Source organism: Eptatretus burgeri, chromosome 9, assembly GCF_056783735.1.
Source record: "Eptatretus burgeri isolate ZD-2024b chromosome 9, Ebu_testis_v1, whole genome shotgun sequence".
Classification (NCBI taxonomy): Eukaryota; Metazoa; Chordata; class Myxini; order Myxiniformes; family Myxinidae; genus Eptatretus; species Eptatretus burgeri.
This window is the reverse complement of record NC_140969.1, coordinates 31,224,500-31,249,630: the sequence shown is the minus strand read 5'-3', so window position 1 is coordinate 31,249,630 and position 25,131 is coordinate 31,224,500. Positions and strand designations below refer to the sequence as shown.

The window sequence follows — 25,131 nt, the reverse complement described above, 5'->3', positions numbered from 1 at the left end:
AATAATCCCAAAAGAAAAATGTTAATATGCAAATAACAAATGAAAATAGTCTTTCATAACATTGTCCAGTACTACATGTACATATAATTATTTTTTTCTATACATAAGGCCACAATCAATGAAACATACTAACCTCCAAGCTAGCAATACTGCAATACTAACGTAAAGCAATTGACTGTCAATTTCCAAGGAACTCTAGCTACTGCCAGTATGACGTCAAAAGTTAAAATGTGTAGGATTGGTATTCACAAAATGACACATTCACCAGGTCTCTATTTGAAATCTTGCGCAATTTATGTTACCTGGCCATCCAGATGAATCAAGGCATCCTTCGCCTGCTGGATGGTTTTATCTAGCTCATCGTGGCGTGCAAGTAGAAGCTGAAGATTCTTAATGTGGTGCTCATCACGTAGCATCGTGCTTGGGGATTGCACAACTTTCAATCTTAGTAACAGATCTTTTCGCTCTTGTTCAAGCAAAGATAATTCCTTCCTAGCAAAGCAGAGTTTGAGAAACTTTAGCATCACAAAGCCTGAATGTCAAACACACCTAAGTTGTTATTAAAGCCAACTATTCAATGACAGGGATTTAGGAAATTGCCTTTTTTGTTGAATGACCATAACACATGCAGACTCGCAATAAAGCAACTTTGTTAAAATGTACAATAATTATTGTCTTTTATCCTCGAATTAAGGAGATCGTAATTATATTTGACCTTTCAGACAAAAAAAAGGTAATCCACAGTGGGTTGGTAGAGAGGCGGGGCAGTTAGGGGAAGGGACAAGGGAGCAGAGGAATGGGAAGCATGTCAAGAGGAATTATTTCATTGTATCGTAAAATTAGGTTCTCAACACAAAATCCAGTGATGTGGAACATCAGAATATAAAGGAAAAACCTCCCAGGTCAGGTATGGGAGCATGTGCCAGAACAGCGCGTCGCTGCGTCCACTTTTTGCCGGTACTCCAGGGGCCTCCGTCTGGCCATCCCCCAGGCAGATGCCAGGCCCATCCCCATCTCCTTGAGATGATGGTCAACCTGCTGCAACCATGAGGCACGTGGTCGGCCCACTGGCCTCCTCCACTCATGAGACTCCCTTGCTGAGAGAATCTGGTGAGCAGGATCAGCGTCAGGAAAACGAGCCACATGTCCATACAGCCGCAACTGATGCTCACGGACTATGCAGGTAACAAATCTCATCCGAGTCTCACTCAGCAACCGCTCGTTGGACACAAAATCCGACCAGCGATAGCCAAGGATTCTCCGAAGACACCTGGTACCAATGGAATTAAGTCTCCGTCTCAGATCCTTGGTCAGAGTCCAAGTCTCGCACCCATAGAGCAAGACTGGAAGTACCAAGGACCTGAAGACTCGGACTTTCGTCCTCCCGCACAGGTACCGGCAGCGCCACACCCCATGATCCAGTGAATCCATGACTCCCCAGGCCCGACCCAGACGTCTATTGACCTGACTCGCAGCCAGCAGAGACATGAATATCACTGCCAAGGTAAGTGAATCTCTCCACGACCTCAACATCCTCACCACAAACAGACACAGACAGGACTGCAGCATCCAAGATGTCACCGAAAGCCTGGATCTTAGTTTTGACCCAAGAAACCCGTAATCCCAGCGGCTCCGACTCCTCATTCAGCACCTCGAGGGCCCCCAAAAGGATGTCTAAAGTCTCCGCAAAGATGACTGCATCATCTGCAAAATCAAGGTCCGAGATCTTGATATTCCCAAACGATGCACCGCAACTTGATCTCTCCGACAACCTCCCTAAAATCCAGTCCATACAAGTGCTGAAAGTGTGGGGGCAAGTACACATCCCTGACAAACTCCAGTAACAACTGGAAATAAGTCAGAGATGGTACCACCACACTTCACAGCACTCTCAGTACCAGAGTAGAGTTCAGACATCAGATTGATCAGTTTTGGTGGCACCCCACGAAGACCAAGAATCCTCCAGAGGACATCCCGATTCACTGAATCGAACGCTTTACAGAGATCAACATAGGCTGCAAGCAGCCCCTGCCGAAACTCTCGTCTGCGTTCGGTGAGGACACGAAGGGCAAGGATACGGTCAATCATTGACCTCTTTGGTGTAAAGCCTGACTGCTCTGGACGCTGGTTCTCAAGCAGATGGTGGCGAACGCTATCAAGAATTATCCGAGCAAAGACCTTGCCCGGCACTGAGAGCAGCGTCACCCCTCGGTAGTTGTTGCAGTCTTGGCGATCACCCTTCCCTTTCCAGAGAGGGACAACAAGGCCCCTCTTCCAGTCAGTTGGGATGATGCCTGTGTTCCAGGCAGAGCACAAAACTGCATGCAACGACACGAGTGCAGCATTTCCACCAGCCTTGAGAAGTTCGGCATGGCTGCCACAGATCCCTGGAGCTTTGCCCCGTTTCAACTGGTTCACTGCAGCCCGTGTTTCCACAAGCGAAGGTGGACCACAGTTCATTCGAGGGTCAGCAACAGGGATTGTAACACCCTTGACGTCCAACTCGACAGCTGGGGGATCAGCCTGGTACAACCGCTCAAAGTAACCGGCCCAGCGGGCCTTCACTTCAGACTCCTCTGTCAAGAGCCTACCACTCTCTGCTCGAACTGCAGTGCTCCGAGGGATGGGCTTGGATAAACATAATGCGCGAATTCCCCTGTAAGCAGGACGAGAATCACCTGTCCACAGGTGATGCTCTACCCCCTCACAGATTCCTCGCATACTGGCCTCCTGTCCACCCTCAGTGCACGTACAGTTTTACGCCTCAGCTCCCTGAACAGCTCAGCTCTGCCATTCAGCCTGGCCCTGCGACTCTGGTCAATGGTATCCAGTGTCCCTTGAGAGACAAAATTCTTCTTTGCCCTGCGGTGAGCTCCAAGACATCCACCGGCAACATCAAGGACGGTGGTATTGAAGGCGCTCCACAACTCTTCAGGACCCCCCAAAGCACCCAGACCCCCCAAGTGTCCACTCAGCCTGTTCGCAAACTCCTCAGCTACTCTCTCATCCCTGAGCTTGGCAACATCCAGCCTAGGCTGGGATGGTACCATTCTCCAGGATTTAAGGTGCAGCTTTAGAGTTGCTACAACAAGCCTGTGGTAAGTATTGAGGAACTGAGCACTCCGGTAGACCCTGCAGTTCTGGATCATCCTCCAACGACCGTCAATGAGGACATGGTCAATCTCCTTTGCCACACCGCCAGCGTTGGAATACCAAGTCCAGCGATGAGCTTGTGGGCGCTGAAACCATGAACCAGCCACCCTAAGTCCATGACTTCTTGCAAAGTCAAGGAACTTAGTGCTATTCTGGTTCATAGTTCCTGACCCATGGGGACCAACACACACCTCATAACCATCCCTATCAGTTCCAGTCGATGCATTGAAATCCCCCAAGACTAGAAGTGTATCTCGTCTGGGGCACTGATCAACCACAGACTCGAGCGTGGCGTAGAATGCATCCTTCACGGTGAGATCACTCGCCTCAGTTGGAGCGTAAACAGAGACCAGAGAAATGACACCTAAGGAGTGACGAATCCTTAATCTCATAATACGCTCGTTGACCGGTGTTACCTCAATTATCATTGGGGTCAGCTTATTGGACACAGCTACAGCAACTCCTTGGGTATGGTAACCATCAGAGCGACCAGACCAATAGTAGGTGTAACCACCCACCATTATCTCGCCACAATCCGGTCTCTGAACCTCAGAGAGAGCTGCAATCCCGATGTCCAAACGCTTGAGCTCAGATGATAACAGAGACAGGTGATCATCCTCTCTTAGGGATAGGACATTCCAGGCACCCACCCGAAGGGACCACCTCAGGTTAACCCAAGGAGACCGCCGTCTGGTGGACGACACCTCAGCACCACTCCGACACACTCTCCCGCAATCTGACCCAGGGATGTTACCCCGTGGTTTCCCTCCTATCATCAAAGATTGGGGGTCTCGAAGGCTTTGCCCCAATCCCGTCATCTGGTGAGCTGCCCTGCGAAGGGAAGCTGCACAGGAGGTACTCCCACGGAGTGGGTTTTCAGATTTTTTTGCGTTTTTGCGTTTTGCGGAATGAAGGGTTTTACGGTGGCCAGAGTGCAAATCCTGCCACCAACCTCCTAATAAGAAGTAACCCAACTGCAGGAGGACGTCCGCAGACACAGTTGGGCACTAGATATGGATGGCCGTTGGCTAACAAGGAGCTCCTCCGCCCTTTGACAGGTTTTGTTTTTAATCCTGCTGGGTGTCCATATCCAAACACCCCCTCACGAGAAAACCTGGTGGGGGAGACGGTTTAGTCGCCGACAACCCGACCATGGAACAGGTTAGTACAGGTTTACATGGTACCTGTAGCAGGTCACAGATCGAACCTGACCTGACAAGGGAGCAGAGGAATGGGAAGCATGTCAAGAGGAATTATTTCATTGTATCGTAAAATTAGGTTCTCAAAACAAAATCCAGTGATGTGGAACATCAGAATATAAAGGAAAAACCTCCCAAATGGTACATAACTACTACTTGTACACTAATGTGGTCATCCACCATGTAGGTTACTATAATAATTACAGGACTTGCACACAAGGAAATCGTGATGCATTCATGAGGTGGTAAGAATGAAATGAAATGGGTGATCATGAAACAGATATTAAAAATATTTCACAAAAAGATTAAGAACAATTCTTAGAATATGGAAAAAAAACTGTGGCTTCACAACTTTCAGAAATTTCTTAGTCATGTGTATGAAAACCAGGCTATTGAGGAAAGAAACCCAACCAGCAAATAGGATGTGCAACTTGTAATGTTACAATTACCCAAGTGATCCTGGAAATTCACAGGCAAATTATGTCTCTCTCCCTCTCTCTCAAAATCTGCGCACATGTCTGCACAGGCCCCATGTGAATACCCTCTGGAAATTGGCCACAAGCATGGTCCAAATCACACTTGTGTATGTGCATAGGATCATAAAACGACATTGCAATGTTCTAACATCCTGTGATGGTTTGCAGATCTTTTTTTTCAACATTCATCTCCCACATGGAAGAAGGAATCAGCAAAAATTGAATACATAAAAAAGCAAGTTATTGAGACAGCAATGTTGAATTCAATGAAAGAGAAGAAGCCTTTAGCATTGTGATGCGGTATACATAAATTTTCCAATAGGGTGGGGGGGGGAGGGGGGGAAGAAACCTTCCACAGGCTTTTTTAGGGGGTTAAGTTCTATGAACGAGCACCCTCAGCTTTGCAAGTGGGAGTACCCCACTTGGCCCACCTTCAGTCAGAAATGTGCTGCGGCACAATCTTGGAAATGCACTTTTTAATTTTTGCCATTTTTGAAAGAAATTTTATTGATCACAACATGGAAGATAAAGTGACATTATTTGAAATACCGGCTACCACCAAAGGTGGCGATATTTCTGCCAAGTCAATTTTGGAGTTTCGGTGACATCAATATTTGCTCCATTATGGTAATATTTTGCTTGAATTATCTGACAGAATGAAAAACTCTCATGGCAAAAAAGAACAAATATTACAAAATCAAGTTTTTCATTTAGATAACTCAGAAACAAAAAAGGGGAAGATTCTTCTCATTCTCATTAATCTTCTTCCTTTCCATCCTCGTGTTTTGAAGAAGCAAAGCATATGAAATGAGAATTAAATATTCATGAAAACTTGCAGAGTTAAAGAGATAAATAGGATTATGGAAGGGTAAAAATTGTCTTCATATTTGACTAATATACAAAATGTTATAAATAATGAGTGAAAATAGTAATGTACCAGAAGATTTAATAAAAGTCTCTAAAGTATTTACAAATTTATTTTCTTCGTCACAGAGATCCATCTCATGCGTATTGAAAATAAAAAGTACGCCTGGCAAAGAGTGCAAAGGTTAAGGCCCTGTCACACCTTGACGATTTAGCCAGCGTATGCCTGACGTATGTAAAATTTGGCTAAAACCCTGGCACATGTCGAATACGTTATGAGTAAGTTTGTATACGTTAAGAGCACGCTGGCATACGTCATAGTACGCTGGCTTTTTTTCGTAGTACGCTGGCATACGTCTTTGTACGCTGGCATACGTCGTTGTATGCCGAGGTGTTAACAAATTTTCCATGCTTGAAATTTTTCGATGTATGCCAGCGTATGATTCACATGTTCCGCATACGCTTGGCCATAAGTTGTAGGCACGTTACGCGATCGTTGACACACGTCGACACACGTTACTTGTAAGTTACTCATAAGTCGAAACACGTCGAGGTAATGTTTAGCGTACCCGAAACTTATTTCTAACCTATGAGTGACGTGTTGTAGGCACGTTACGCAATCGTTGACACACGTCGACACACGTTACTTGTAAATTACTCATAAGTCGAAATACGTCAAGGTAATGGTTAGCGTCAGTGTGTCCGGACTCCCTGTTTTTTGTTTTTTTTTTCTTCGGCGTGACAGTGATGTTGACACTTCGATTTCTAGTGCGGTTATGATATAATATAATTAATAGGCTGCCACTCAACAATTTAAATCATAACCGCACTAGAAATCGAAGTGTCAACATCACCGTCATACCGAAGAAAAAAAAAGCCAGGGAGTCTGGAACACTGACGCTAACCATTACGTCGGCACGTTTCGACTTATGAGTAACTTACAAGTAACGTGTGTCGACGTGTGTCAACGATCGCGTAACGTGCCTACAACTTATGCCAGCGTATGTGGAACGTGTGTCATACGCCGAGTACATCGAGAAATTTTCAACATGCTGAAAATTTGTCGACGTACTCAGCGTATGACGACGTATGCCAGCGTACTACGATGTCTGCCAACGTACTATGACGTATGCCAGCGTGCTCTTAATGTATACAAAAGTTACCAATAACGTATTCAACGTGTGCCAGCTTGGTTTGGCAAACTTTTCATACGTCGGCATACGCTGACTAAAACGTCAAGGTGTGACAGCAGCTTCACACTTCGATGTCTAGTGCGGTTATGATTTGAATCGCCGAGCCGCAGCCGATGAATAGCCTACGCCACGTGATCGTCGGCGATACGCTGCCGCACGCTATGCATAAGTTAGACTATCGTTGGGCATAGGTCGTCAATGCTGACAACACGCTCAGGTTTCGTTGGTATGTTATCTATATGTGATTGAAACATTCTGTGTACGTTACTAATACGTTATTATATGCCCAAAACTTTTCAAAAACATCACTAGTTCAGCGTACGCCAACATTTTACATACATTTTGATACCTTGCCATACGCTGGCTAAAACGTCAAGGGGTGACAGGGCCCTTAGCGATGTGCGATGAGGCCACCAAGTTATCTGTGAACAGACAGAAGTAGGTCTTAAGATCAAGCCTCCTGTTATGAAATGCCACATTTTTTTGTAAATATTTCTGACAATCTTCTTCTTCTTCAATGATTGCTGAAACCAGGAGGCCAAGTCAATTGGTACTTGTTGAATATGAACATGTAACTTGCTCACCATTTAAAATCTGAAACAAAATGGATTGAAATTTGGCTACTTTGTTATTGGGTCCCTTAGTCTGCAGTCCTCACTACCTATCAATATTTCAGCTCAAACCAAGCCTCATATGGCAAATCAAGAAATCTTTCAACCTTGGTTTGTTGAAAAGTTGCCTCATCAATGTATAATATTGTCATAAATTGAAATTTTAAAATTCAGAAATCGAGGTTTATGGAATCTAAGGATTGGGGCAAAGCCTTCGGGCCCCCCACTCTTTGAGGAGAGGAGGAAAACCACGGGGTAATTTTCCCAGATCAGATTGCTAAAGTGTGTGTTGGTGGTGCTGAGGTGTCATCCAGCAGATGGCAGTCTCCTTGGGTTAACCTGAAGCGGTCCCTTCGGGTCGGTGCCTGGAATGTCCCATCACGAAGAGAAGATCATCACTTGTCTCTGTTATCATCTGAGCTCAAGCGTTTGGACATCAGTATTGCAGCACTCTCTCAGGTTTGGAGACCGGATAGTCGACAGATCATGGCAGGTGATTACACCTACGATTGGTCTGGTCTCTCTGATAGCTACCATGCCCAAGGAGTTGCTGTAGCTGTGTCCAATAAGCTTACCCCAATGATAATCGAGGAAACACCAGTGAACGAGCATATTATGAGACGAAGGATTTGTCACTCCTTTGGTGTCATTTCCATGGTCTCTGTATATGCTCCAACTGAGGCGAGTGATCTCAGCGTGAAAGATCCATTGTATGCCACACGAGTCTGTGGTTGATCAGTACCCCAGGCGAGATACTCTCCTACTCTTGGGGGATTTCAATGAGCCGAGTGGACCTGATAGGGATGGTTATGAGACAGGTATTGGTCCCCATGGGTCTGGAACTGTGAACCAGAATAGCACAAGTTCCTTGACTTTGCAAGAAGTCATGGACTTAGTCTGGCTGGTTCATGGTTTCAGCAACCACAGGGTCATCGCTAGACTTGGTATTCCAACACTGGTGATTCAGGAAAGGAGAATGACCATGTGCTCATTGATGGTCGCTGGAGGATGATCCAGAACTGCAGCTTCTACCAGGAGTATTCAGTTCCTCAATACTGACCACTGGCTGATGGTAGCAACTCTGAAGTTGCAGCGTAAATGTACTTGATGTGCAGTTGCAAGCGTAAATGTAAAGGTACTTTGGGGAATCCTGAAGAGTTGTGGAGTGTCTTCAAGACCACCATTCTTGATGTTGCCGGTGGATGTCTTGGAACTCACCGTAAGGTGGAGAAGAATTTTGTCTCTCAAGGAACACTGTGTACCATTGACAATGGTTGCAGGGCCAGGCTTAATGGCAGAGCTGAGCTGTCCAGGGAGTTGAGGTGTAAAACTGTATGTGCACTGAGGGTGGACAAGGAGGCCTATATGTGAGGAATATGTGAAGGAGAAGAGCATCACCTGTGGTCAAGTGATTCTCATCCTGCTTACAGGGGAATTCGCGCATTGCATTCCACCAAGCCTGTCCCACGGAGTACTGCAGTTAGAGCAGAGGGTGGTGGGCTCTTGGCAGAGGAGTCCACAATGAAGGCCCGCTGGGCTGGGAACTTTGAGCAGCTGTACCAGGCTGATCCACCAGCTGTTGAGTTGGATGTCAGGGGTGTTACAATCCCAATTGCTGACCCTCCAATCAAATGTAAACGATCTTTGTTTGTGGAAACACAGGCTGCGGTGAACCGGTTGAAATGGGGGAAAGCTCCTGGGATCTGTGGCATCCATGCTGAAATTCTCAAGGCTGGTAGAAATGTTGCACTCACGTTGTTGCATGCAGTTCTGTGCTCTGACTGGAACACAGTCATCATCCAAACTGACTGGAAGAGGGGCCTTGCAGTCCCTCTCTGGAAATGAAGGGTGATCACCAGAACTGCAACAACTACCGAGGGGTGACGCTGTTCTCAGTGCCAGGCAAGGTCTTTACTCGAATAATTCTTGAGAGGGTTTGCCATCATCTGCTTGTGCACCAGCATCGAGCAGTCAGGCTTTATACCAGAGAGGTCAATGATTGACCGTATCCTTGCTCTTCGGGTCCTCACAAACACAGACAAGACTTTTGGCAGGGGCTGCTTGCAGCCTATGTTGATCTCTGCAAAGCATTCAATTCAGTCAATCAGATGCCCTATGGAGGATTCTTGGTCTTCATGGGGTGCCACCAAAACTGATCAATCTGATGTCTGAACTCGACTCTGGTACTGAGAGTGCTAGGAGATGTGATGGTACCATCTCTGACTTATTTCCGGTTGTTACTGGAGTTTGTCAGGGTTGTGTACAGGTCCCCACACTTTTCAGCGCTTATATGGACTGGATTCTGGGGAGGATGTCGGAGAGATCAAGCTGCGGTGCATCGTTTGGGAATGTCAAGATCTCTGACCTTGATTTCGCAAATGATGCAGTCATCTTTGCGGAGACTGGATATCCTTTGGGGGCACTCGAGGTGCTGAATGAAGAGTTGGAGCTGCTGGGATTACGGGTTTCCTTGGTCAAAATTAAGATCCAGGCTTTTAATGACATCTGGGATGCTGCTATCTTGTCTGCACCTGTTTGTGGTGAGGATGTTGAGGTCACGGAGAGATTCACTTGCCTGGCAGTGATAGTCATGTCTCTGCTCGCTGTGAGCCAGAGGTCAACAGACGTCGTGCCCAGGGAGTCATGGATTCACTGGATCATGGGGTGTGGTGCTGGCGGTGCCTGTATAGGAGAATGAAAGTCCGAATCTTCAGTTCCTTCATGCTTCCAGTCTTGCTCTATGGATGTGAGACTTGGACTCTGACCAGAAATCTGAGATGGAAACTTCATTCCTTTGGTCCCAGGTCTCTTCGGAGAATCCTTTTTTTTTTGTATACCTTGTCGAGGCTCGTATTAGAGCTAACACACAACGCACAGCAAGGGGGGCATGAGACAAGAGGGGTGTGGGTAAGACAAAACAGTGGGGAACAGAGACATTAGGAGATCTGTGGAAGGGAGAGGGATGGGGCAGGGAACATGGGGAATGCAAGATGGACATTACAGGGACTTTCAGGAAGGAAGGCAGGGAATTTGAAGGAGGTGGGCTTGGGTGGATTATCGGGGGTAGAAAAGATCGAGGATTTGGATGGGGATGATAAGAGGTGGTGGTGAACAGCTGTTTTGAAGGCTTGGATGGAAGAATGGGATTGAATAGAGTGAGGGAGTTTATTCCAAAGGCAGGAAAAAGGAGGAATGAAACAGTAAAGCTGAGCAGTGATTCGTGATTTTGGTACTTTTACCAGAAAGGGGTTGTTGGCGGACCTTGAGCGCCCTACGGAAATGTGGGGACAAATCGCAGAGAGCAGTGGGGGGGGGGGCAGGCTGAAAAGGAGATGGTAAAAGACAGAAAGACCACCGACAAGCCTGCGGTGAGAGAGTGAGAGGCCCAAAGACTCAGCCTCATTGCAGGAGATGCCAATGATCCGAAATGCCTTGGTTTCCACAGCGTGAAGCCGAGAAAGGTGGGAGGCAGGAGCACCAGCCCAGAGGGGAGAGCAGTACTCCATCAGGATGCAGACGAAAGCTTTGTAAGTGGTCAGGAGCTCAGGTGGGCTGAGGAAGGACTTTGCACGACGGAGGATTCCCAGTCGGCGACTGGCTTTTGAGGCGAGGTTTGAAATGTGGCTTTCCCAGGAAAGGTCATGGCAGATAGTGAGACCCAGAAGCTTGAAAGAAAGGACTTCTTCCAGAGGATTGTTGAGAAAGTGGATGGGGGGGGGTTTTCTAAACGGTCCTTTCGGAAAGACATAGTGAGAGTGTGAGATTTGTCCGGATTTAAAGACATGTTCCACGTGTTGGACCAGTTTGTGATTTTATCCAGATGTGCAGTGAGTGAAGAAGCCTGCTGCTTGCCGGTCTGAGGGATGACTGATGGTACGGCAGAGGGTGGAGTCATCAGCACAGAGATAAAGAGGATTTTCCAGAGAGTCAGGGACATCATTGATGAAAACCAGAAAAAGAACAGGGCCCAGAACACTGCCTTGGGGAACTCCTGCCTGGACAGGAAGAGGGGATGAAAGAACTCCATTTAGGGCCACAAGTTGACTGCGACAGGAGAGGAAGTCTGCGAGCCATGAGTGGAGATGGCCTTGGATACCATAAGAAGAGAGTTTGGTGAGCAGGGCAGGGTGTCAGACTCTGTCAAAAGCACGTGATATGTCCAGGATTACGGCTCGGATTTCATGTCCGGCATTGAGGACCTCCATCCATTGTCGGGAGAGCAGAAGCAGCATATCCAGGGTAGAGTGACCTGGTCTGAAACAAAATTGATGATCGGAAATCAAGCCATTGGAGAAGAGGAAGGATTTAATGTCTGAAGCGATGATGGATTCCATAACCTTGCTGATGATTGGGAGAAGGCTGATTGGTCTGTAGTTGCAGGGATCTGTTTTTGCACCTTTTTTATGCAGGGCACTAATGTTTGCTGATTTCCAAGCAGATGGCAGATGTCCTTGAGCAAATGAGAGGGTGAATAGAACAGAGAGAGGGTGAGCAAGAGCAAAAGAGCAGGTTTTTAGGACACGTGGGCTGATGCCGTCTGGACCGGTTGCAGAATCTCAGTCGAGGTTTGACAGCAAGCTCTCCACCTTGTTAGGAGAAAAGGACAAAGAGTCCAGGGACAGTTGGGTGCGACTGGGTAAGGTGGGTCGAAAAAATGATGGGTTTTGGACACAAGATTTAGCTGCAATCACCGAGTTTAGGCATTCAGCCTTTTCACGTGAGGTTTCAGCAGTGCGGACATTTGAGGTAAGGGAGGGGATGGAGGGGGAACATACACCAGAAACAGATTTGATTGGATGCCACCAGGATTTTGAGGTGGGAGAGACGTTTGAAAGTTCAGACTTGAGCTAGGAAACATGTTGTTTTCTGACTCTCCTGAGGGTAGATACACACTTGTTCTGAGCTTTATGGAGGAACTGAGATTACCCTCAGTTGGGTTTGCTTTACATGAGGCAAAGGCAAGTTGTTTCAGGACAACTGCCTCGCCACACGCTTCAGTGAACCAAGGGCGGGAGGAAGGGTAGGACAACTGAAGACGAGAGGGGAAAAATCTGTGCATGAGGGAGAGCAAGTTTCTTGGAAAGAATTCCCAGGATGAGTTGATGTTGGAGAAAGTAGCGATTGGAGACCAGTCTATAAGTTTGATGGCTGCTTGGAAACCCTGCCAGTCGGCTTGAGTGAAATGCCAGACTCGATGGCGGTGAGGTGGTTCTATAATAGCCAGAGATGAACACTTTGATAAGGACGTGGTCAGAAGAACCGATTGGAGCGGAGGAAGAGCGGCAGATATTTTCAGGGAAATTTTTTAAATCAGATCCAGAAGAGATAGAGTACCATTGGTTGAGATCCGGGTCGGGAAGTTGACCGATTGATTCAGTCCCAATGAGTCGCAGAAAGCTTTTGCTGAAGTGCCATGACAGGTGAGAGAGGTACCCACACCTAGCCAACTGGCATGATGACAATTGAAGTCGCCACATATGAGGAAGAGAGAGTTTGGATAAGAAGATAGAAGTTGGTCCATGTTTTCTGATAGTGAGGTGTAGATGGAGTCATCATTGTTAGGTGGACAGTACAGTACACATATAAACCTGAGGTGGGAGTGGAGGGGAAGCCGTAGCCAGAGGTATTCCTGGGGGTGTGGGGGAGTGAGGGCAGTGCATGGAGAGTGAGGAATAGAGTCTTTGATGAAGAGAGCAACACCTCCACCAGGACGAGGCTCAGGTCTGTCATACCGGAGGAGGGAGTAACCAGGGAGAGATACTTGGGAGTCAGACACGTCTTGGAGGAGGAAAGTTTCTGTTTGGTAGATTATGTCTGGTTTGTCAGTGGCGACCTGTATGGCAAGATCTGAAAGGTTTGAGCGAAGGCCCAGGATATTTGAGGTCCACACTGTTAATGAAGAGGAAGGGGAGGAGGCTTTGGGTGCAGGGGGTGGGAAGGGAGGGGGAGGGTAGGACAAGGGACGAGGGGGGGGAGGTAAGGAGGGTTGTTGAAAGAGTGTGGGGGATTGCAGAATAGCTCGGGGAGGGGGCCGGATGAGGAGGAGAAAAGGCTCTGTGGTGCTGGGGGAGAGGGGGACAAGAGAGGGGGAAGAAGGCAGTTGACGATTTGAGGAGGTGGAGTGAAGAGATGGAGGTGAGAGGGCAGTGTAAGGAGGTTGTTTTGTGCATGACAGGGGGGGCAACTTTGAGAAGGATGAGTGAGGGGGGTGAATGGTGGGAGAAAGGTGAGGGGGGAGTTTTTGAGAGAAGTGAGAGGGAGGTTTGGAGGGAGAAGAGTGGGATGGTTGCTTTGAGAGTGAGGGGTGAGAGGGGTGAGTTGGCACTGAATTTGGAAAAAAAGAATGGTTGATGGAAAGCGAACATTCATAGCAAACTGAGGTTTTTTTTGAAGTTTTAGGCCAGGGATGTAATTAAACATGTTTCTTGATGGATGCAATAAAGGCGAATTCAGAGAATGGAGAGAAGAAACGCTGTAACAGTTGGATTTTTTTTTAGGCAAGGTATGAAGGAGGTATAACTTTGCTATCGCTGGTCGGACTTTGTGTACAACGGGCAGTTGCTGAGAGACTCTCAAATGACATTTGTTACCTGCATAATCTGTGAGTATCAGCTGTGGCTGCATGGACAAGTGGCTCGTTTTCCTGACTGATTCTGCTCACCAGATTCTCTCAGCGAGGGAGCCTCGTGAGTGGAGGAGGCCAACAGGCCGATCATGTGCTTTGTGGTTGCAGCAGGTTTATCAGCATCTCAAGGAGATGGGGATGGCCAGACGGAAGTCCTTGGAGTACCGGCGGAAAGTGGGCGCAGCGACGCACTACTCTGATGCATGCTCCTATGTCATGTAAGCCTCATCTGGCAAATAAAGAAATCTGTCAACCTTGGTTTGTTGAAAAGTTGCCTCGTTGATGCATAATATTGTCATAAATTGTATATTTTTTAATTCAGAAATCTAGGTTGATGGAGGAGCTAAATCACAGAAAGCAGCAGATTCAGAGCCTGAAAGAGCATTGGGGGTAAACAGAGACAAGGATGTCTCATATGAGTGGATAAGTGTCAGAAAAGAATGAGGAGTGTTAGTGTAAAGATAGGTCAGCAAGAGTTGAAGAAAGCAGGTGTGGATATGGGAGAAAGCATGATGTAACGATGGGCAGCACTCTGGAGCAACTGGAGAGAAGGCACATGATGACAGACTCAGAGAGTTAGTTCCACAGAGGAGATAACAGAGGGATGAAGAAATGGGGGTGACTGGTCAGCTTCGAATATTGGGGTGGGTAACCAGGTGTGGGATTGTCGAAGAACTCTGTGAGATGATGGGCCTAAGGGTGGATTGGAAGGATGTGAGGGCAGGAGGAGTGAGTGATGAGAGGGCAAGTGAAAGCAGGTGACAGGAAAATGAAAGTCCCCCAACTTGCAGTGGGATTAAAAACAACAATTTTCACACCGACAACTCAACGGCAAAATTTCACAAAGCTCTAGTTATTGTTGACAGGTTGGTTAACATTCAGTTAATTTCACACAACTGCACAAATAAAAAAATCTGGTTGTTTCAGTCAGTAAATGAACAGACTTCACAAGTTGTCAATCGGCAATAAGTTGCTTTCAGTTGCTATAATAATTATAAAAAAGGTTTTTCATACAAAACAGTTTTCTGCTACAGAAGGTGAATACTGAGAAAACCAGCGTAGTAAGTGACTTACCGCTGTCGACACATCATCTCTCGCACTACCGTTCTGTTTGCTTGTCGCTCATTTCCAATCACACGACACTGCTTATGGAGTTTTTCCACTTCGCCAGCCACTAAAAGGAAAATATTACACAAAGGTCCAATGAATGACAGTAGATCTGGTCCATTGATTAACAACTGCTTCTTTCAAAACACCAACTGGCAGTTGAAATTGTTAGCATGACACATTTCTTTCATTTCCTCAACACAAGCAGCTGTATCAAACATAAGCTTTTACAATCCATGCCAATCACATTACATGAACAGTACAATAAAATGAATCAATTCTCAATTTCTAACGCTTTACCTCAAAACTGTTTGTACATGGTTTGAACTTGAACAACGGAGAGCTTTTCAATTTCATACATTTTTGGATAAGCATGTCACCAAAATCTTGTTTCGTAAACTGACCAACATCAGAATTCAAAATTGCAATTCTCTTTCTGTAGTACCCTTTGATGTACCCTTTCAACAGGGCTGAAATGCAGCTGCTAAGAGTTAAGGCTCAAACATAAAACAGCAGTCACATCACCCTGATCTCAAAATAGTCAACCAACTTCAACGGCTACCATCTCACAATACATATGTGGAAGAATTGTGTTGCTCAGCTGGTGGATTGCCCAGATAGCAGAACACTGATACAGTTTGCCAGAGGACCTGGGTTTAATTCCTGGTCTGGACCTGTAATTTTTCCACATATATTTATAATGCAGTAATTTTTATGAAACAAAATGTTTATGATAGAGTGTCCAATAGCATGAAGCCAAAAAATCCCTTTATGAACTGGAGTGAAGAATAACCAATGTTCTCACCAATATTTCTGAAAAAAATGTTGCGATCAGCAGTAGAGAATGTGCCAGTCTGATTAAGGAAATGTGTTGACAGTGCTGGAGCAAATGTGGAGACTGAAAGAGTTGTCCATGAAACCACACTGAAAACTTTCATATACAGATTGCCTCAGTAAAATTTGTTCATAAGTAAAACTGCTACAACAATTTAAAATTGGGTAGTGACTTATCATACACCCTGTGTATATATCCATACAAACCAACACTTTTGAAATGTCTTTAAATGTCTAAAATATCCATTTCTGATATGATTTATACATTTATTAGCTTATCTGGACTTTAAATTAAAGATAAGGTGTTGTCATGGCACAATGTCCATCCATCCGTCTCCTTTTTCGACTTCTCTGGCCAAACCGCTGGGCTGATCTGGCTGAAATTTGGCAGCAACATTCCTCTCCTGACTGGTAACAGAAATCACGTGACTTTAAGTTGGTCAAAATAGTCGACTTAGTTAATTTCTTCAAAATCAATCAGTCAGAATGCTACCAAATTTGAGATGAAGCATTAGGCCAGTGTCGAGATGTTAAATTGTGGAGGCCATGCCAATCACGTGATGGGAAGTGTGTCAAAGCGGCCGACTTGGTAAATTTTTGGGAAAATTGCGCAAATTCCTTCAAAAATATTTTTCTCCAGACCCACCAGTCAGAATGATGCATATTTGGGTTACTCTCATGTGCAGCCTTGTGGCTGCTGGTTGCATCATATGTTAGTGATGTGGCAATACTGCTGATGCAGTGCTCCTATTACCAGTAGACTGGTTCTCATTTCACCGACCTCGGAAGGATGACAGCCTGAGTCAACCCCATATGGTGTTAAGTCAGCGGCCGACAGGGCTCAAACTCAGGCCCCGAGGATTTCAAGCCAGCCACCTTACCCACTAAACCAATGCTGCACTTTAGTATAAAGAAGAAGGCTATATAGCTGTCAGAAGAGGCAATAGATATTACAGTCAGAAGAAGAGAGATGAAAACCAAATCAAGGGTGGATATTAAGCGACTAAATGCTGACTTCCAACAAGCAAGGAAATACAAAGATATATGTTTATCTGCCACGGAATGTGAAGGAGGTTATGGTTTTACCCCTTTCAGTCTGTTTGTTTGTTTGTTTGTCTGTTTATGTACAAGATATCTCAAAAAGTTGTGGATGGATTTGGATGAAACTTGGTGGACATGTTGGGTTGTGTGACAAGGAAGAATTGATTCGATTTTGGTGAGGATCCAGATCCAGATCTGATAATTTTTTCAGTGATTCTTCACCATTGAGAGACAGGGCTCTAAAACTATTTTTAGCACGATATCTCAAAAATGTATTGGGATGTTCTCGTGGATCAGGCATTACGGGGTGGAGGTTTGCGCTCCACCGAGTGCCCTTCTGGTTTAAAGAGGGGTGCATCGAGATAGAAAGTGACAACAGAGTTGGAAAAATGAGAACTTTTTTTTGAAATATCAGAGAGATCAGAGGAAATAAAAGTTTCATTCGGAGATTGGGGTCCTTAAGAGTAGAGCAGGAAAACATCTGACAGAAGAAACAGGTGAATGAAAGATGGAAGTACTATACTGAAACTATACAAAGGAAGAGCAATATTATGGCAACCTTTGAAGAAAGAATATGAACAAGAACAAATAATGATTGCATGTGAGGTGTGTAGAGCCCTGAATAAGCTGGCTAATGGAATAGTATGAGGTGAGGTGTGTAGAGCCCTGAATAAGCTGGCTAATGGAATAGAATGTGAGGTGTGCAGAGCCCTGAATAAGCTGCCTTCCATGAAAGATGGAAGGACCATACCGACAATACAAAGGAGATAGCAAAATGATGGCAACCTTCAAAGAAAGAAAATATGAACAAGAACCATTAGTGATAGAAGTTGAGGTACTTAAGAGTCTTGAAAGAGCTGAAAAATGGAAAAGTACTCGGTACCAATGAAATGCCAATGGAATACTTTGGTGAGAAGGCAATCAAAATTTTATCATCTATCTGTACGTAGAACTGGAGCAGGATTGTATGCCTAAAAGATGGAAGCAGTCAGTCCACATATCATTGCTAAAGAAGGGGGAGGAGGAGGAGATTAATTGGGACCATACTCTGTGCAGAGCGTTGGTGCTGCTTTTTTAAATTAGTCTCCTTGGCTATTGGGCACAACCCTGGACAGGTCGCCACGCCGACACAGTATACCAGCATGCTGGCACTCATTTTGCCAACATCGGAAGGATGACAGGCTGAGTTAACCCCACCTGGTATTAATTCAACAGCTGAGCGGGATTTGAACTCAGGACCCAAGGATCCAAAGCCTGCCACCCTAACCATTAAGCCAACACCAGGTATAGAGGATGCAAGAGAATGTTCAAATAACCAAACCATTACCTTGATTTCTCATGCTAGCAAGATATTTCTGAAGATCATTTAGCACAGAATATAAGAATTCATTAAGCGAGAAATGACCATTGAGAAAGCAGGTTTCTGAAGTGGAAGAGGTACTGGAGATCAAATCCCAATTCTGAGGTGGATCATGGTAAAAGCATGGGAATATCAAAGGAAGGTGTATCTCTGTTTTGTGGATTACTAGCATGGATCGGCTCACAACGCACTCCTCTCCACACATCGTTGCAGAGATTGACATCATAGATTTGCTGTGTTGGCATGATTTACACCAATCATAATACAAACATTTCTTTACTCAAAATTTATTTGTAATATTGGTGATATTATATTTATTTGTGCTATAAGAAGGTCCAAGAGGTCTAATTAATGGTCAAGGGTCTAAGCTGTCTTATCTGTCCGAAGGGTGTAAAGGATCTAAAATGTCTTCAGGGTCTTTTTGGACTTTTGGGTCTTTGGGGTATTTTGTGTCTTCAGGGACTTTTGGGTTTTCTGGGTTTTTTGGGTCCTGAGAAATCAACATTCAAACAAGACATGATTAATAAGCATATAGTCTTAGCGGACTGACAGACAGCTTCACGGCTTCACCACCTCATGGTGCTTTTCATATATCTATATATGTGCATATGTTTACATATATATATATATATATATATATATATATATATATATATATATATATATATATATATATATATATATATATATATATATATCAAAGCCTTCGATTGTGTTGACCATGAATTGATGGGGATGTTGGAGCATCTGATATGTCTGATAATAAGCCTGCACACTAAACAATAAACTACAGTAAGAACAGTGTATGGAGAGACAGAATGGTTTTTTGGAGTTGTAAAAGGGGTTAAACAGGGATTCATTCTCTCCCCTTATTTGTTCAATCTTTAAAGTGAGTAAATCATGGAGAAATCAAACTTGGATGACAGAGGGCAGAGTGAGGATTTGAGGAAGACATATCATGAACAAAAGGTAGGCTGATGATACTACTTCATTGTCAGAAAGCAAAGGGGACTGGTGAAACTTCTGCAGATGGAAAGTGAAAAAACTGGTCTGTATTTAAACCTAAAAAAAAGACTAAAATATTGTCAACTGAGAAGATCGACGTGATCAGATTGGGAGACAATCAGGTGGAAATCGTGGAAAGTTTGATTTTCCTGTGTTCTAGGATTGAAGTGAGTGGAGAATATCAATGAGAAATTCATAGATATAGTTAGAATTGGGGAGAACAGCAATGTCGGGATTGACAAAGATCTGGTAAGACAAAGATGTGACAAAACAAACCAAGAGGAGGTGATTTCTGGAGGCTGATGAATGTGATCATTCATCATTCTGGAGGCTGATGAATCAGGAGGAGGCTGATGAATGATCTGGTATTTCCGGTTTCAATATATGGATGCGAGCCATGGACAGTGAAGAAGAAATAAAGGAAGACGATTGATAGTTTTGAAATATGGTGTTGGAGACTAATGTTAAATATTCCATCGACTAAAAGAACTAGAGCGAAGTCGATGACACGCCAGCACAAATCCCCACGCTTCCCAACTAAAGCAAAGTAGAAAGATGGCAAACAGTTCCACCAGGAATGAACCAAGATCTAATTTTGAGTTTTCAAAAAATCTTCTGTTTTCTGGCAGGAACCGGGGGTCAAATCCAAAATATCGTTACATTATTCATGCATCCCCCAATGTTGATTGCATAAACAAGGTTTCATTTAAAAATGTTTCAAAATGTGCCTATAGTTGCATTTTTTGGTATTTGACCTTTTGATCCTGCCTAGGGTATGGGACCAAAATGATACTGGTCTCACTCCTTTTTGCCATGTGGTGATAATAACTCCAAAGTTTGGTGAATTTCTGCACAATGGTTTGGGATGAGATAGCGTGATAGACAGACAGACAGACAGACAGACAGACAGACAGACAGACAGACAGACACGATTACAGTAGACAGACCCCTCCCACCGTTTTTTGTTTTTTTAAGCGTGGAGATAACAAACAAATCAGTGCTGGAATAAGTTAGACCACGATGTACATTAGAAGTGGTGATGCTAAAACAGAAACTGCCATACTTTGGACACATCATGCGTGCAAAAAAACAAAAGCCTAGGGAAGTCAACCGTGCTGGGTATAGTTGATGGAAGAAGAAGAAGAGGCAAACTATGTATGTATTTGATGGATGGGGTAAAGGCTGCAACCCAACTGTCTCTGCCAGCGCTTCAGAAGACAGTACAGAATTGGTATGTTTCGAGAAATCTGATCTTGAATGTCAGCAGAAGTCAGCCAAAGCTTGACGAAAATAGATGACTAGATGACATGAAACATTAATTGTCGAATCCTTCAAAAACATCTCACATTTTGAGTTGGTGTTGAATTTGAATTGATATTGATGGATTCGACCTCCTTTTCTTCAAAAGAGAAATTCAACAGAACAACGAACTAATTGTGATGTGCCATAACTCCACAATATTTATTTGCGACAGTGGCTACAAGGTAAACAAGTAAATGCAAAAGATCATTCTGGGGATACAAGTGTATAATTTGAATTAATATTTGCATAGATGTCATGGCTCATGAAAAAGCACAATGACAGTTCAGAAAAAGGTCAAAGCAGTGTCAATGGAAGAGAGCGTAGCATTAAATAAATATTTACGAGAGAGTGAAATTATCTGTCATTTTCTAATAAACTCATCTTTTTTGGTATAGTCACACAACCACCCCCTCATCATCTTTTCTCAAAGTTGATCCTCACCATTGCTATCGTCGTCCATAGTGCCGTCCACAGAGAAGTGTTATTGTAGATTGGGTAAGAAAAAGTGTCAATTCATCTGAAAGAAAGTCAAAGAAAGAAAGAAACAAACAAACAACGAAATGAAACAAAGGAATCAACAATACTATTACACATGCAAGGATTGAATGGGGATAAATTGGGTAACAGAGAAAATAATGAGAAACTTTTTAGATTATATTATTCTGCTGGCCAAAATCCTGAATTTTACACCAACATATCTCTATATTTAGGTATATGTATGTATATATATATATATATATATATATATATATATATATATATATATATATATATATATATATATATATATATATATATATATATATATATATGTATATTGTTACGGTTGTGGAAATTCGCATTACACCATAAAGGGTCCTCAGGTGAGATATATCGATAAGTCCATGTGTAGTTAGCCCAAACCCGTTGTATGGAGGGAATTTATGTGATCCATTCGGGCTGGCGTTTCCGGACCGGGTTTCACTTCCGCAAGCGCGCACGTGGCGGCCTCGTGCGTTGCACAGCACGGACCTTGCGCTCGCTGGTGGGTAAACCTGGCGCGGTCCCCAAAACAGCTACGGCCGCTATCCGGCCCTTGTCCCTCTGTCGCCGTCGTCGTCTCCATTCAACCCACGCACAACTGTGTGTCATGACGCTCACACACCACTCCATGACATTCACCCCGGGAGACGCGGCTGCATGTTCGCACATGCCCACCGTCATCTCCCTTACACACAGCGACCTTACACACGCGGTCCCCCTTGCACTCGGCCGCTCACTCACGCATGCCACCTCCCTCGCAAACGTGGTTCCACTCACACGGTGTGCTGGGAGGCACGCACTCCGGCACACTCGCAACCACACCACTCACACACGGGGTCTGACTCTCACTCGGGGTGTCACTCATACCCGGGGTCTCATCCATACACGGTGTCTCATCCATACACGGGGTCTCTGACACACACGCGGTTGCTCTCACACACGCCCTTGCATCCGCGCTATGCGTGCGTTGCAGCACGCATTTTGCTACACTTATAAACACACGCATCGGGACAATCGCACTGGGGATTAGTGCCACCACAAGGGGTTCCGGGGCCTCTATACCCCACAAGCTCTCCGTGCACCCGTCCACAGCAATCGCCCCTTCCACCTCGCTCGGCACGACCGGACCCGCCTGGTCGTGATCCGCCTCAAGGGAGAACAGCGTCTCCCTCCGTTCCCGAAGGAGGCCATCCAGCTGCTTGCACCTGGCCCCAACACGTTCCGCGAGCTCACCCCCATTATCCTCCACTACCTCCGTGTGTGTGTGTGTGCTCGTCCTTAACCCCGTCTTCATCATGAAGTCTCTCCTCTACCGTTTCTACCTCCCGTGTCTGTTATTTCTTTTATTCTTTCCGTCGTCACCTCGTGTCTCGTCTCACACGTCGCAGTCACCCCATTTAATTTTTCCCTCTGTGTCACTGTCACTGTTGCTTTCTCTGTCACTACCCTCGCCCAACACGTCTCCCGAATTAATTTGCCCTCACCCGCCTTCATTGCGGGCCTGACAGCCGTTGCACTCCCCCGAAGCTCGTTCGCTCCCACACGTGGTGTCGCCATTACGCACTAGGTTGTACGCGTTTCATTGCACGCTATTGCCTTCATGCCCACCTGCAGGCTTCGGCCCATTCGGCTGCATCTCACCCCGCAGTGTTTGCGTGTTTGCCTCCATGTTGTTTTTTATTTGTTGCATATTTCCATCCATTTTGCTGTTTATTCCTTTTATTTCGTTTTTCATTTCTTTTCCCATTTGCTGCATGGGCGCGTTTACTCCCGCCAGCATGGCGTTAGTTAGTGTATGAGCACGAGTTAGTTAGGGGATGTAGTGAGCAGGATGGCAGGATTCAGCGATGTGTGAGTTGAGTACATGTTGAGTGAGTGAGGCCAGCGGGTCTGTGTGTCTGGAGCGAATGGGGAATGCATGATGCGATGAGTAATTGGGGGGAAGAGTGACTCCTGCCCAAGGGACCCTGGGGTCAGTGTAAAGTGAGTTAGTGGGTCAGTTAAATTGACAAAATGGAAGTCGATTTGCTGTTGGTGTGAGTGTAGGCTCGAAACCTGTTTTTGAGGGGTGCAGGAGCCCTGTTGACGGGCTAGGAGCGTGGCTACGAACGGTGAGTATCACTGAGTGGGTACCCTGGGCACCGGGCAAGTCGGCCGTGGTAGGCCAAGGGCCCATGGGGGGCCGAGATAGTGTAGTGGGCACGGGTGCGCCCGCATGATGCGGGGGCCCGGGGCGCCATTAGCCGCGTGGTCAGTGTCGTGGGCCCGGGTGACCCTCGGAAAAGGGGCCCGGGAAGCCAGCCTGCCACGTGAGCGTTTCAGGGGAGTCGCCATGGAGGGCACTCCCCGGTGTTTATGGAGCTGGTCGGCTCGGAGGCAGTGTAGTGCCCAGGGGTGCCATCATAGGAGAATCGGCAGAGGTAGTGCCTGCCAAGGGAGCCACGTGTCCCAGCCATGAGACCGTGTGAGGGCACGGAAGGAAAATTCGGGGGCAAGGCCCAAAATTTGAGAGGACACCAACACAGGCGACGGGAATCTGGGTTTTTTAGAACCAATAGTTTAAGCGACAGGCGCTTGTTGAAAGCCCCGGGGTCGTTTAAAGGTTAATGGATACGGTAGATATGAAGTGTACCCCTCCGCACCATCCATCCCTTCGCTGTCGTTGTGGGCCGCTGGAACCACTTTGGGTTTTAGATCGCTGAAGTCTGGGTAGGCCATCCTGAGGCTTGAGTTGGGCCTCGACACAGGACGCTAGCTCTCCCTCATTCCCCTCCAGGAAGGGAACGTAGGGGTTGGGAGTGGGCTAGGAGACGATAGGTTAGCCGAACAAGGACGATAAAGGGGGTTAGGGGATGATTTATAGAGGGGAGCAAAAAATAAAAGTTGGGGCTAAATTGGTTTTTGACAAATTAAGGGAGTGGGTAGGGACAGTGACAGGCAAAGGCGATAGGTTGGGAGGGAGTAAGTAGGTCCGAGCCCGCCTTCTGAGTGGCCAGCACCACCGCACTCCCTCCACTGACCTGCACTGCACGGCGAGAGGCCGGCCAACTTCATCAGCTGTTGTTTTGCTGAGAGGCCTGTACCGGCCGGATCGTCTGCAGCTGCTTTCTGCAAGGTCTGTGCCGGTCGGATCGTCCGCCGGCTGTGTTCGCCTGCGGCGGCCTTGTTTTGCCATGCCTTGCCTGCCCACCTTTGCCATCCATGCCTGCTGCCCTCATCTACTTTTTGCCCCCGTTCTGTTTTGCATCCCCCCCCCTTCTTTGTTCATTGCCATGTGCGCCAGGATCCTTGTGCAAATTTGCAGGAACTGCCCTGATGGCAGCTGCAACACGGGTCTGCAATTGTGCAGCTCGTGCACCATCGTTGTTGTTCATTGCGTTCATTTCAAAGGGGGAGGCCTTGGACTGCGTATGAGCAGCCGGCCACGTTCCCTGTCACCTGCATTGCCTGAGCCAGAGACTGCATGCGAGCAGCCTGGCTCCCTGCTAACTGCTTTTCTCTTTGCAGAGTCCATTGATCCTGAGCCATGGTTAGTGTAAATTTTGTAAGGTGTTAAGATGTACTGTAAATATGAGTGCGCCCCCGGCATGTATGTGTTAGCGCCGGCAATTTTATTTAAATCGTCCGAATGAGTTGGTTTGTTTAGTTAATTACTCAGCCCTCAGGTTATATATTTTGGGGACACGAATACACTGAATGTCGCACTCAGGTATCCGAAGGTAAAACGTACTAGGGGAGAACTACACATGATTGTACACGAGAATTTGACGACTCGGGACGAGTCTGTAAAAAGGGGAGGGGGTAATGTTACGGTTGTGGAAATTTGCATTACACCATAA

General features: G+C 45.9%; 1 protein-coding gene across 3 annotated transcripts in view; it reads right to left on the bottom strand.

Moving 5' to 3' along the window:
- The window catches only part of LOC147019833 (outer dynein arm-docking complex subunit 1-like), a 96,841-nt gene that overhangs the window by 53,857 nt on the left and 17,853 nt on the right, over nt 1–25,131 (bottom strand). Inside the window, exons 1-4 of one of the 3 annotated variants that reach the window (XM_085894600.1) lie at nt 21,212–21,250; nt 15,196–15,295; nt 7,235–7,307; nt 303–492 (exon numbers count right to left, since the gene is read on the bottom strand). In XM_085894600.1, the coding sequence (XP_085750726.1) occupies nt 303–492; nt 7,235–7,242 (198 nt within the window). In that variant the 5' untranslated portion in view covers nt 7,243–7,307; nt 15,196–15,295; nt 21,212–21,250. Of the gene's footprint in view, nt 1–302; nt 493–7,234; nt 7,308–15,195; nt 15,296–21,211; nt 21,288–25,131 lie in introns of those variants that run through there. The other 2 variants (XM_085894599.1, XM_085894601.1) reach the window with 2 other exon arrangements.